The sequence below is a fragment of the Salmo salar genome, chromosome 01 (assembly GCF_965601325.2).
Source record: "Salmo salar chromosome 01, fSalSal1, whole genome shotgun sequence".
Classification (NCBI taxonomy): Eukaryota; Metazoa; Chordata; class Actinopteri; order Salmoniformes; family Salmonidae; genus Salmo; species Salmo salar.
The window spans coordinates 105,834,957-105,848,497 of record NC_138291.1 but is presented as its reverse complement, the minus strand read 5'-3'; the positions used below and the strand labels follow the sequence as shown (position 1 = coordinate 105,848,497).

The 13,541-nt window shown below is 43.3% G+C and overlaps 1 protein-coding gene across 1 annotated transcript in view; it reads right to left on the bottom strand.

The window, feature by feature from the left end:
• eys (EGF-like photoreceptor maintenance factor) overlaps positions 1–13,541 on the bottom strand; it is a gene marked incomplete at its 5' end in the record, with an annotated part of 444,052 nt that overhangs the window by 321,586 nt on the left and 108,925 nt on the right. Inside the window, 3 exon segments of the mRNA XM_082972800.1 lie at positions 4,477–4,674; positions 12,054–12,167; positions 13,024–13,137. Of these exon segments, the coding sequence (XP_082828926.1) occupies positions 4,477–4,674; positions 12,054–12,167; positions 13,024–13,137 (426 nt within the window).

Below are 13,541 nucleotides of genomic sequence, written 5' to 3'. Positions count from 1 at the left end.
TAGAACACAGATAGTCTCTCAGTGGTTAGGTTACAGAACTCATTAGATGGTCTCAGTGGTTAGGTTACAGAACTCATCAGATGGTCTGAGTGGTTAGGTTACAGAACTCATCAGATGGTCTCTCAGTGGTTAGGTTACAGAACTCATCAGATGGTTTCTCAGTGGTTAGGTTACAGAACTCATCAGATGGTCTCTCAGTGGTTAGGTTACAGAACTCATCAGATGGTTTCTCAGTGGTTAGGTTACAGAACTCATCAGATGGTCTTTCAGTGGTTAGGTTACAGAACTCATCAGATGGTCTCAGTGGTTAGGTTACAGAACTCAGATAGTATCTCAGTGGTTAGGTTACAGAACTCAGATGGTCTCTCAGTGGTTAGGTTAAAGAACTCCGATGGTCTCTCAGTGGTTAGGTTACAGAACTCATCAGATGGTCTTTCAGTGGTTAGGTTACAGAACTCATCAGATGGTCTCTCAGTGGTTAGGTTACAGAACTCATCAGATGGTCTCTCAGTGGTTAGGTTACAGAACTCATCAGATGGTCTCTCAGTGGTTAGGTTACAGAACTCATCACATGGTCTCTCAGTGGTTAGGTTACAGAACTCATCAGATGGTCTTTCAGTGGTTAGGTTACATAACTCAGATGGTCTCAGTGGTTAGGTTACAGAACTCAGATGGTCTCTCAGTGGTTAGGTTACAGAACTCATCAGATGGTCTCTCAGTGGTTAGGTTACAGAACTCAGATAGTCTTTCAGTGGTTAGGTTACAGAAGTCATCAGATGGTCTCTCAGTGGTTAGGTTACAGAACTCATCAGATGGTCTCTCAGTGGTTAGGTTACAGAACTCATCAGATGGTCTCTCAGTGGTTAGGTTACAGAACTCATCAGATGGTCTCTCAGTGGTTAGGTTACAGAACTCATCAGATGGTCTCTCAGTGGTTAGGGTATAGAACTCAGATAGTCTCTCAGTGGTTAGGTTACAGAACTCATCAGATGGTCTCTCAGTGGTTAGGTTACAGAACTCATCAGATGGTCTCTCAGTGGTTAGGTTACAGAACTCATCAGATGGTCTCTCAGTGGTTAGGTTACAGAACTCATCAGATGGTCTTTCAGTGGTTAGGGTATAGAACTCATCAGATGGTCTCTCAGTGGTTAGGTTACAGAACTCATCATATGGTCTCTCAGTGGTTAGGTTACAGAACTCATCAGATGGTCTTTCAGTGGTTAGGTTACAGAACTCATCAGATGGTCTCTCAGTGGTTAAGGTATAGAACACAGATAGTCTCTCAGTGGTTAGGTTACAGAACTCATCAGATGGTCTCAGTGGTTAGGTTACAGAACTCATCAGATGGTCTCAGTGGTTAGGTTACAGAACTCAGATAGTCTCTCAGTGGTTAGGTTACAGAACTCATCAGATGGTCTCTCAGTGGTTAGGGTATAGAACTCAGATAGTCTCTCAGTGGTTAGGTTACAGAACTCATCAGATGGTCTTTCAGTGGTTAGGGTGTAGAACTCATCAGATGGTCTCTCAGTGGTTAGGTTACAGAACTCATCAGATGGTCTCTCAGTGGTTAGGTTACAGAACTCATCAGATGGTCTCTCAGTGGTTAGGTTACAGAACTCATCAGATGGTCTCTCAGTGGTTAGGTTACAGAACTCATCAGATGGTCTCTCAGTGGTTAGGTTACAGAACTCATCAGATGGTCTCTCAGTGGTTAGGGTATAGAACTCAGATAGTCTCTCAGTGGTTAGGTTACAGAACTCAGATGGTCTCTCAGTGGTTAGGTTACAGAACTCATCAGATGGTCTTTCAGTGGTTAGGTTACAGAACTCCGATGGTCTCTCAGTGGTTAGGTTACAGAATTCATCAGATGGTCTTTCAGTGGTTAGGTTACAGAACTCAGATAGTCTCTCAGTGGTTAGGTTACAGAACTCATCAGATGGTCTCTCAGTGGTTAAGGTATAGAACACAGATAGTCTCTCAGTGGTTAGGTTACAGAACTCATTAGATGGTCTCAGTGGTTAGGTTACAGAACTCATCAGATGGTCTGAGTGGTTAGGTTACAGAACTCATCAGATGGTCTCTCAGTGGTTAGGTTACAGAACTCATCAGATGGTCTCTCAGTGGTTAGGTTACAGAACTCATCAGATGGTCTCTCAGTGGTTAGGGTATAGAACTCAGATAGTCTCACAGTGGTTAGGTTACAGAACTCATCAGATGGTCTCTCAGTGGTTAGGTTACAGAACTCATCAGATGGTTTCTCAGTGGTTAGGTTACAGAACTCATCAGATGGTCTTTCAGTGGTTAGGTTACAGAACTCATCAGATGGTCTCAGTGGTTAGGTTACAGAACTCAGATAGTATCTCAGTGGTTAGGTTACAGAACTCAGATGGTCTCTCAGTGGTTAGGTTACAGAACTCCGATGGTCTCTCAGTGGTTAGGTTACAGAACTCATCAGATGGTCTTTCAGTGGTTAGGTTACAGAACTCATCAGATGGTCTCTCAGTGGTTAGGTTACAGAACTCATCAGATGGTCTCTCAGTGGTTAGGTTACAGAACTCATCAGATGGTCTCTCAGTGGTTAGGTTACAGAACTCATCACATGGTCTCTCAGTGGTTAGGTTACAGAACTCATCAGATGGTCTTTCAGTGGTTAGGTTACATAACTCAGATGGTCTCAGTGGTTAGGTTACAGAACTCAGATGGTCTCTCAGTGGTTAGGTTACAGAACTCATCAGATGGTCTCTCAGTGGTTAGGTTACAGAACTCAGATAGTCTTTCAGTGGTTAGGTTACAGAAGTCATCAGATGGTCTCTCAGTGGTTAGGTTACAGAACTCATCAGATGGTCTCTCAGTGGTTAGGTTACAGAACTCATCAGATGGTCTCTCAGTGGTTAGGTTACAGAACTCATCAGATGGTCTCTCAGTGGTTAGGTTACAGAACTCATCAGATGGTCTTTCAGTGGTTAGGTTACAGAACTCATCAGATGGTCTCTCAGTGGTTAGGTTAAAGAACTCATCAGATGGTCTCTCAGTGGTTAGGTTACAGAACTCATCAGATGGTCTCTCAGTGGTTAGGTTACAGAACTCATCAGATGGTCTCTCAGTGGTTAGGTTACAGAACTCATCAGATGGTGACCACTGCAGTGCCCCGGATACTTGCCCTGGTCAAAAGTAGTGCACTACATAAGGAAATAGGGTACATGTGCCATGGTCAAAAGCAGTGGACTCTATAGGGAACAGGGTGCCATTTGGGATGCAGTCATTACCATCAGATGGAATAACTCCAGTCTCATAACGGTCCTTATTAGTCACAGTGGTGGTGACCCACTGGAACAGTACCTGTCAGAAAGCAAGTGAGCTAAACCAACTGTGATGCACAAGGTAGGAGTAGGGGTGGGGTGAGAGAGAGGGAGGAGAGAAACATACAGACAGAGAGAGAGAGATAAATAGAGGGAGAGAGAGACATACAGACAGAGGGAGAGAGAGTGAGAGAGAAATAGAGAGAGAGAGAGAGAGAGAGATACATATATATATAGAGAGAGAGATAAATAGAGAGAGATACATACATATATATATATATATATAGACAGAGAGAGAGAGAGAGAGAGATAAATAGAGAGAGAGAGAGAGAAATAAATAGAGAGAGAGAGAGATAAATAGAGAGAGATAAATAGAGAGAGAGAGAGATAAATAGAGAGAGAGAGATAAATAGAGAGAGAGATATAAATAGAGAGAGAGATAAATAGAGAGAGATAAATAGAGAGAGAGATAAATAGAGAGAGAGAGAGAGAGAGAGAGAGAGAGAGAAATAGAGAGAGAGAGAAAAATAAAGAGAGAGAGAGAGAAATAAATAGAGAGAAATAAATAGAGAGAGAGAAATAGAGAGAGAGAGAGAAATAGAGAGAGAGAGAGAAATAGAGAGAGAGAGAGAGATAAATAGAGAGAGAGAGAGAGATAAATAGAGAGAGAGAGATAAATAGAGAGAGAGAGAGAGAGAGAGAGAGAGAGATAAATAGGGAGAGAGAGAGAGAGAGAGATAGAGATGGGGTGTTTTTAGATGTGTTAGCTGGGGCCTGTCTGAGTGGTTATTAAACGTGTTTGTGACATGTGGGCTGATGCTTCTCGCTGCTTTGTGACATGTGGGTCGCTACTCGCCCTTCTCTACTGCAGTTTCTGATTCTATACGTATTGCAATGGGGCAGAGAGAAAATATTGCAGTTTTATAGCTCATATCATGCTATTCTACACATTTTGCAATGAGACAGAGAATTTTGTATTTTTTTAAATCTAATTTCCTGCTATTCTACCCATTTTGCCATGACTTATTACCTGTTCATATGCTATCTGGGGAGGGGGAACCGACCTCCAGGGGGCCCCTAACACAACAAAATAAATAAGGGTTAGGGGCCCCCAGAGCCCGTGCCCCCCGCCCTCCCTGTAGGGGTGTGTGGTACACCAGTGGTGTGTGTGTCTCACCATCGTAGCAGAAGCCGTGAAGGCAGGGGTTTGAGCTGCACTCGTCCATGTTGATCTCACAGCGGGGGCCTGTGAAGCCACGTCGACAGCGACAGCGGAAACCCAGGGGGAAATGGACCTGATCAGGTTCCTCTACACACTCAGCACCGTTCTCACAGGGGTTGTTGGCCTCACAGGGGAGGAACTCACAGTTCCTACCTATAGTAGGAGGTAGCGGGAGCAGGGCCCAGCAACCAGCAGGGGTAGGGGGAGAGACACAGAGTCAGACATAGAACTCACAGTTCCTACTTCTAGTACGGTAGGAAGAGCAGAGCCCAATAATTAATAGGCAAACAGGACGAGTGAGAAACATTTTCAGATGGACATTATTTCTTCCGACATGCTGTAGGAAGAGCAGCGGACAACAACAAATAGGCAGAGAGAAGAAGAGAGAGAAGAGAGAGAAGACCAGGCAGGTCACCTGTCATACAAGCCACTATTCCACGTCCATCCATGTCTGAGGACGTCGGGAGATGATATGGAAACCGACCACTAGGGGCAACAGTGAGTGCTGTTACCTTCAAGTAGCCTTTGGTTTTGCTAGAGTGTTGTGGATGGGGATGGTTCCAAAGGTTGAATGTTCGAATCCAGTGATAGAAAGTCCAGCGATACTGACCTTTATCAATGGTTAGCATCTGCCTCTGTTTCTAAAGGTTGCATGTTTAAATCCAGTGATAGAAAGTTAATTTAGATATTTCTGTTTTAAGCCAATCCCAAACCTGAACCCTACCTTAACCATTCTGAGTTCATGTCTAATCTTAAGAATCCAGAGTTAATTTCTAAACTTTTTAAAATTTTATTTTGATGTTTGGAACAACTTCTAAATTTGACGTTTTTAGAAACATGGATGAACGTCTAATTCTGACGCAAGACTGTGATAGCTAGTTGGAGAAACCGGTGTCAGACAGAGAAGGTAGAGCAGCAGGCCAGAAAACAGGCAGACAGAGAGAAACAGTGTCAGACAGAGAAGGTAGAGCAGCAGGCCAGAAAACAGGCAGACAGAGAGAAACAGTGTCAGACAGAGAAGGTAGAGCAGCAGGCCAGAAAACAGGCAGACAGAGAGAAACAGTGTCAGACAGAGAAGGTAGAGCAGCAGGCCAGCAACAAACAGACGGACAGAGAGAAACAGTGTCAGACAGAGAAGGTAGAGCAGCAGGCCAGCAACAAACAGACGGACAGAGAGAAACAGTGTCAGACAGAGAAGGTAGAGCAGCAGGCCAGAAAACAGGCAGACAGACAGAGAGAAACAGTGTCAGACAGAGAAGGTAGAGCAGCAGGCCAGAAAACAGGCAGACAGACAGAGAGAATCAGTGTCAGACAGAGAAGGTAGAGCAGCAGGCCAGAAAACAGGCAGACAGAGAGAAACAGTATCAGACAGAGAAGGTAGAGCAGCAGGCCAGAAAACAGGCAGACAGAGAAACAGTGTCAGACAGACATAGAAGTTCATTGTTGTACACAATTGCTCCCTGGTGCATAAAATAAACACATTCTCAAACGTATTTCAGCTCATCTGTGTAATAAATTATATTTGATGTTTTGTCTGAAATATTTTAATGAAATGAACAATACATAACTGAACAGGGCGTGGGGAATGATTATGAAAGACTGTATGTCCCTGGTTGACACCACTGACTGTCTGCTTTATGATGGTGCCAGTATACTGGATAATATGGGGAGCTAATACATTTACTGCTAATTAGTCAATCATTAACATTTAATATGTACCAATGCTTAGTAACGTCTCAAACTCCCTCTGGTGTGATGACAGATCTCAAATGCTACTGAAGGTTTCTGATCATTTCAATGCTATATCTGAAATAAAAACGTACATGAAAATCGGATAATTACCTATATAATGCAAAAATGTACTTTTTGGAGAATAATGGAAGTTTTTCTTAGGAGAAAATATGTAAATTACCTAATAAACATGTTTTTACTGAAATGGTAAAAAAAGTGTTATTGTGAAATCCAGTTTAGCACTAAGGATGCATCTCAAATAGCACCCTATTCCTTATGTAGTGCACTACTGTTGCTCCCCTATGTAGTACACTATATATGGAATAGGGTTCCATTTGGTATGAACATCTTGGAGTCACTTTCAAAACTCCTTGTTCACAACAATAAAACAGACTATAAGATATTGACACAATCATGCACCTCTTCAATCATGTGAATAGTAGCAACACTATGCTCATGACTGTTTTCTCAAAGGGAAAGTTTAGTTGTTATCATGTAATCAAGGAAAGTTACATTTTTATCGCGAGAGCAAAACAAGCTGGCTTGACCGATAGTTCTTGACTTTTAAACTGTTTCATATTGACTTCATAACAGATAGACATACAAGAAGACGCACACATCACCTCTACGAAGCAGAATAACAAGCCAGAAAACTCCACTCAGGCCTAAAATAATAGCTAGCTGGAAGAACCAGCATGCCAAAAGCACAGTATCAAAACACTTTTTGATGAAAGCGCACTCTTGGAAAACATTTTAAATAAGAAAACACATGAACAAGGCAAAGTGTTTTCAACAAAGACAGTTAAAAAACATGACAGAGCCAAGCAATGAACAGTGTGAATAAATGACAACACGAAAATGGCACCATATTCCTTATTTAGTGCACTACTTTTGACCAGGGACCATAGGTAGTGCACTAAATAGGTAATATGGTGCCATTTGGGACACAGAGAGATTTTTGGGAAGAGCATCATTTCCATGCAAGCTTGACATATCAAAACAAGTAGTTATCTTTCCTACCTCTGATAATTTCTGTACGATGATTTTGTTTTTAAAGGCAGGAGAAGGTACATGATTACAAAACTGGAACAGCTTGAGGTAAAGATATTTAAAGATCTACCATGGCACTGATCTCAGTAGGTCTCAGTTTTCAAACTTGGTGAAAGCATAAAACATGTCATTAGAGGTTTGAAAAATGTGTTGAGCTATCCACAGAGATCCTATAAAATCTGTAATTCTATAGAGCCATCTACCATGGCACTGAACTCCGTCTTCAACCCTGGTGAAAGCATAGAACATGTCACGACCAGTACTAGCTACAGTATATAAAACATATTTTCAAAGAAACACAGGATATGTAACCAAGCAGAGGAGTGGGGTCACGGCCAGGATCAGCCATTATCAACGGCGACCCTGGAGCAAAGGGTTAACCCTTGTGGGAGTTGGCCCATATGGATAGGGCTAAATGCAATCGGTAGAGAAATATGAAACGCATATGCATAAGCATGGTAGCAATTGAAAGGAAACAGTTTGGAGATTATGGGAAAATGATTAGACCAAAGTTGAAGACAAAACAGTTCACCTGACACAAGACTGTATCCAAACATTTCACTGTTGATTTTATGTGCATTTTACATTTACTGTACTTTTCTCCGCATTTGTTGATAACGAAATCTGAAAGTGTCCAGAATAGAATTGGTTGTAATCCTGTTATAATGACGTCGTTATCAAGCAGTTTTGCCCACCGGCTTGTGTTCATGCTTCTGATTCTACTGCAGGATCAGGACAGACAGAGGTCAGTGACCAGTGATTCACCATAGTACAGTATGCTGAGGAGGCAAAGCTGTGGTCTATCAGCATTATGCAACCTTAGCCTGGACCCAGATCTCTTTGGGCTGTATAGCCAACTCCAATGGGAGTGTCGACCATAGCATTTGTAGGGCCCAGTGTAGGGTCCATTCTCCTATATACAATTCCCAATAACATAGCCAGTGTTTCAAGACCAGACAAGGCAGAGATTGTAGCTGCACACCGGTCACAATTCTGACTCCTGCCCTTTACCACTATAGCTAAAAAGGACCAAATCAAATCAAAGTTTATTTGTCCCATGCGCTGAATACAACAGTGAAATGCTTACTTACAAGCCCTTAACCAAAAATGCAGTTTTAAGAAACATTTGTTTTAATAAGGAAGAGATAAGAATAACAAATAATTAAAGAGCAGCAGTAAATAACAATAGCGGGGCTATATACAGGGGGTACCGGTACAGAGTCAATGTGGAGGCTATATACAGGGGGTACCTGTACAGAGTCAATGTGGAGGCTATATACAGGGGGTACCTGTACAGAGTCAATGTGGAGGCTATATACAGGGGGTACCGGTACAGAGTCAATGTGGAGGCTATACACAGTGGGTACCTGTACAGAGTCAATGTGGAGGCTATATACAGGGGGTACCGGTACAGAATCAATGTGCGGGAGCACCGGTGACGAGGTAATTGAGGTAATATGTACATGTACGTAGAGTTATTAAAGTGACTATGCATAGAGAATAGCAGCAGAGTAGAAGGGGGGGAGGCAGTGCAAATATTCTGGGTAGCCATTTGAATAGCTGTTCAGGAGTCTTATGGCTCGGGGATAGAAGCTGTTTAGAAGCCTCTTGGACCTAGACTTGGAAGCCGTGCAACCGCAACACCAGGCAGCGATGCAACCTGTCAGGACGCTCTCGATGGTGCTTCTGCAAAACCCCTTGAGGATCCGAGGACCCACGCCAAATCCCCTCAGTCTCCTGAGGGGGAATAGGTCTTGTCGTGCCCTCTTCACGACTGTCTAGGTGTGCTTGGACCATGCTAGTTTGTTGGTGGATGCCAAGGAACTTGACGCTCTCAACCTGCTACACTACAGCCCCGTTGATGAGAATGTGGGCATGCTCAGTCCTCCTTTTCCTGTAGTCCACAATCATCTCCTTTGTCTTGATCACGTTGAGGAAGAGGTTGTTGTCCTTGCACCATATGGCTGTCTCATCGCTGTCGGTGATCAGGCTGTTGTGTCATCAGAAAACTTAATGATGGTGTTGGAGTCATGCCTGGCTGTGCAGTTATGAGTGAACAGGGAGTACAGGAGGAGACCAAGCACGCACCCCTGAGGGGCCCCCGTGTTTTGGATCAGCGTGGCGGATGTGTTGTTACCCTTACCACCTGGGGCGGCCCGTCAGGAAGTCCAGGATCCAGTTGCAGAGGGAGGTGTTTAGTCCAAGGATCCTTAGCTTCGAGGGCACTACGGTGTTGAACGCTGTAGTCAACGACTTGCCTAGTTAAATAAGCTGCATTCTCACATAGGTGTTTTAAAAAATATATCTATATTTTTCTAACCTTTATTTAACTAGGCAAGTCAGTTATGAACAAATTCTTATTTACAAAGACGGTCTACCAGGGTACAGTGGGGTTAACTGCCTTGTTCAGGGGCAGAACGACAGATTGTTATACCTTGTCAGCTTGGGGATTCGATCCAGCAACCTTTCAGTTACTGGCCGAACGTTCTAACCACTAGGCTACCTGCCATGTTCTTTTTGTCCAGGTGTGAAAGGGCAGTGTGGAGTGCAATAGAGATTGCAGCATTGGTATGCAAATTGGAGTTGGTCTAGGGTTTCTGGGATAATGGCATTGATGTGAGCCATGACCAGCCTTCCAAAGCATTTCATGGCTACAGACGTGAGTGCTACGGGTCGGCAGTCATTTAGGCAGGTTACCTTAGTGTTCTTGGGCACAGGGACCAAGTAAACGTTCCCACTCTGGTGCCGACACCCCACTGAGAGTTCCTGCTCCTTAATCACAGCCACCACACAAATGGTAATCAAAACTGGATTAGGCCAACTTGGATGTCTGTTTGATTTCCATAATAGTAGCAAACTACTCAAGTCAATGTTGCACGCATCAAGTTTTTAATGTCACATGCACAAGTACAAGGAAACGCCTTTCTTGCAAGCTTTTATCCCAACAATGTAGTAATCAATATCAATGTAGTACGCATCAAATAAGGTACAACAAAAACACACAGGAAATAAGAAGAACATGAGAAAGTAGGTATGCTATATACAGGGTAAATTCCAAAACCAAGTGCTGTTATTGTGAAGTGGAAACGTCTAGGAGCAACAACGGCTCAGCCGTGAAGTGGAAACATCTAGGAGCAACAACGGCTCAGCCGTGAAGTGGAAACGTCTAGGAGCAACAACGGCTCAGCCGTGAAGTGGAAACGTCTAGGAGCAACAACGGCTCAGCCGTGAAGTGGAAACATCTAGGAGCAACAACGGCTCAGCCGTGAACTGGAAACATCTAGGAGCAACAACGGCTCAGCCGTGAAGTGGAAACATCTAGGAACAACAACGGCTCAGCCGTGAAGTGGACGTTCTGGATCTGAACCTTCAGAATGAGCTTCAGGAAGTCAACTGCTGTTGGGGTATATTTCTCAAAAACAAGTGAAATTCCCCCAAAAAATGTATCTGTAACCTTCTATAACATGTAATTTACATCAAAATGAAATAGTGAAATTCTCCTTTAAGCATTGCTGTGGACATAGAAAAGCAACAAAATTGGATGTTCTATTAAAATGTGTGATTTTGAGACCAAACAAAACGGAATTTGGTCAAAACTTCAACAGATTTTATAGGGCACTAGTTGACCAAGGCTATACAGCACTAAGACACAACACATTAGTGGGGACCAAGGCTATACAGCACTAAGACACAACACATTAGTGGGGACCAAGGCCATACAGCACTAAGACATAACACATTAGTGGGGACCAAGGCTATGCAGCACTAAGACACAACACATTAGTGGGGACCAAGGCTATATAGCACTAAGACACAACACATTAGTGGGGACCAAGGCCATACAGCACTAAGACATAACACATTAGTGGGGACCAAGGCCATATAGCACTAAGACACAACACATTAGTGGGGACCAAGGCTATACAGCACTAAGACACAACACATTAGTGGGGACCAAGGCTATACAGCACTAAGACACAACACATTAGTGGGGACCAAGGCTATACAGCACTAAGACACAACACATTAGTGGGGACCAAGGCCATACAGCACTAAGACATAACACATTAGTGGGGACCAAGGCTATACAGCACTAAGACACAACACATTAGTGGGGACCAAGGCTATACAGCACTAAGACACAACACATTAGTGGGGACCAAGGCCATACAGCACTAAGACACAACACATTAGTGGGGACCAAGGCTATACAGCACTAAGACACAACACATTAGTGGGGACCAAGGCTATACAGCACTAAGACATAATACATTAGTGGGGACCAAGGCTATACAGCACTAAGACACAACACATTAGTGGGGACCAAGGCTATACAGCACTAAGACATAATACATTAGTGGGGACCAAGGCCATACAACACTAAGACATAATGAGAAATAGATACACCATCTGGTAGATTAGCAATGGGTTTCATCTTCTTTGTCGAGCATCGCCACAACCAGAGAATGAAGCCTTACTAACATTGCTGTAGACTGCAGCAGAATGAGTTCAGGCAGGTGAGAGAGGGACGCTCAGGGAGGTTAATTAACTTTGGTGATCGTCCCCATTCCCTCAGTGTGCATTACCTTTCAAATTAAGACACATGCACACAGTGACACACACACACACACACACACACACACACACACACACACACACACACACACACACACACACACACACACACACACACACACACACACACACACACACACACACACACACACACAGTCCCTCTCAGTGTTCATTACCTTTGAATGGAGCCACACACTGACAGTGGTAATTGCCAGGCTGGTCAATGCAAGTGGCTCCGTTCTTGCAGGGAGAAGAGGCACACTCGTCAATGTCGAACTCAAACCCAGCGCCTTTGATACAAACAACAACATAAACAAATAAATAAGTCATGCTTTTAGGGGTCAGTGAGACTCGTAGCAGGCTTGCGTCCCATTAGGTACCCTATTCCATATAAAGTGCACTACTTTTCACCAGAGTTCTATGGGTCCAAAAGCAATGCACTATAAAGGGATCAAGGTGCCATTTGGGACGCACCCCAGGACAGTTAATAGTCTCTTCGGTTGGACACAGGAAACAGGATCTAATGAGACCATGGAGCAGTAACTAACTGTGTATCTTCTGTCTTCACTCCTCATCAGTTAGTCAGAGAACACAACAATGGCTGCACTACCAGGGTCCAGCACTATGTAGGGAACAGGGTGCCGTTTGGGACGCTGCCGACGTGTGATGTGCTTTGTCCAGACTACAGGCATGTAAACATCACTTTACACACTCTTCTCCCCTGGGGTTGGCAGATCTATTTCATTAAGGTGTTCCACACATAGGAACCTATTTCTATTGTTCCACCGCTGCCTAGCAACACTAGAGTTCAAAACGTAGACAGTAGTTGCCAGTGTACCTAAACAGGACGTTGTTGAAGACGTACACTGGAAATCAATCAAACTCCACAGACATCTTTGTTTGTAGACTATACTGCCCACGGACACAAACTTCTGTGTGAATAATTTTCTTGGTGAAAACTGGAAGCATCTACCAGTGAGGCTATGGAAGAGCATGAATATGGCAATGCGGATTAGAGGGAATAGAGCCTACTATAGTTTGCTAAGATAAAGCTACAGGATTCATATTCAGTAGGTTATATTGTCAACGCTTGTTTACTTCAGTATGCATTAATTAATACAAATTCTGTAAGTTAGATACACTGACCAGTAAAGCCGGGTAGACAGACACATTCATAGCCATTGGCCAGGTCCAAACACGTGCTATTGTGTCTGCACGGCCCTGATAGACACTCATCAATGTTGATTTCACAGTAGTCACCTGTAGAGAAAGACAAAATGAAAGAGGAAGGAACAGTTATGAAAATTCCCATTCCTACCAATTATAAACCAAGTGATAAAAAGAATCCCCTTTTCAAGTGAAATCTTAAATGCCTCCGAGCTATCCACCTTCTGAACTAAAAATAAAAGGAGAGAAACTCAGTTCAAGATGGGTTACTAAAATATGGATCCCTCGATTTGCATATATTCATCTAGTTAACTCAGACAATTTCCTAACAATTCAGATTGAAATGAACTGAGAAATAATATAGAGACCTCTCGTCTGACATTAGATAAATTATCCCTTATGTTTTCAATATGACCTTACATGACCTAGCACGGTCCCAAATGGCACCCTATTCCCTTATAGTGCACTACTTTTGACCAGAGCAGTGATAAGCTAAC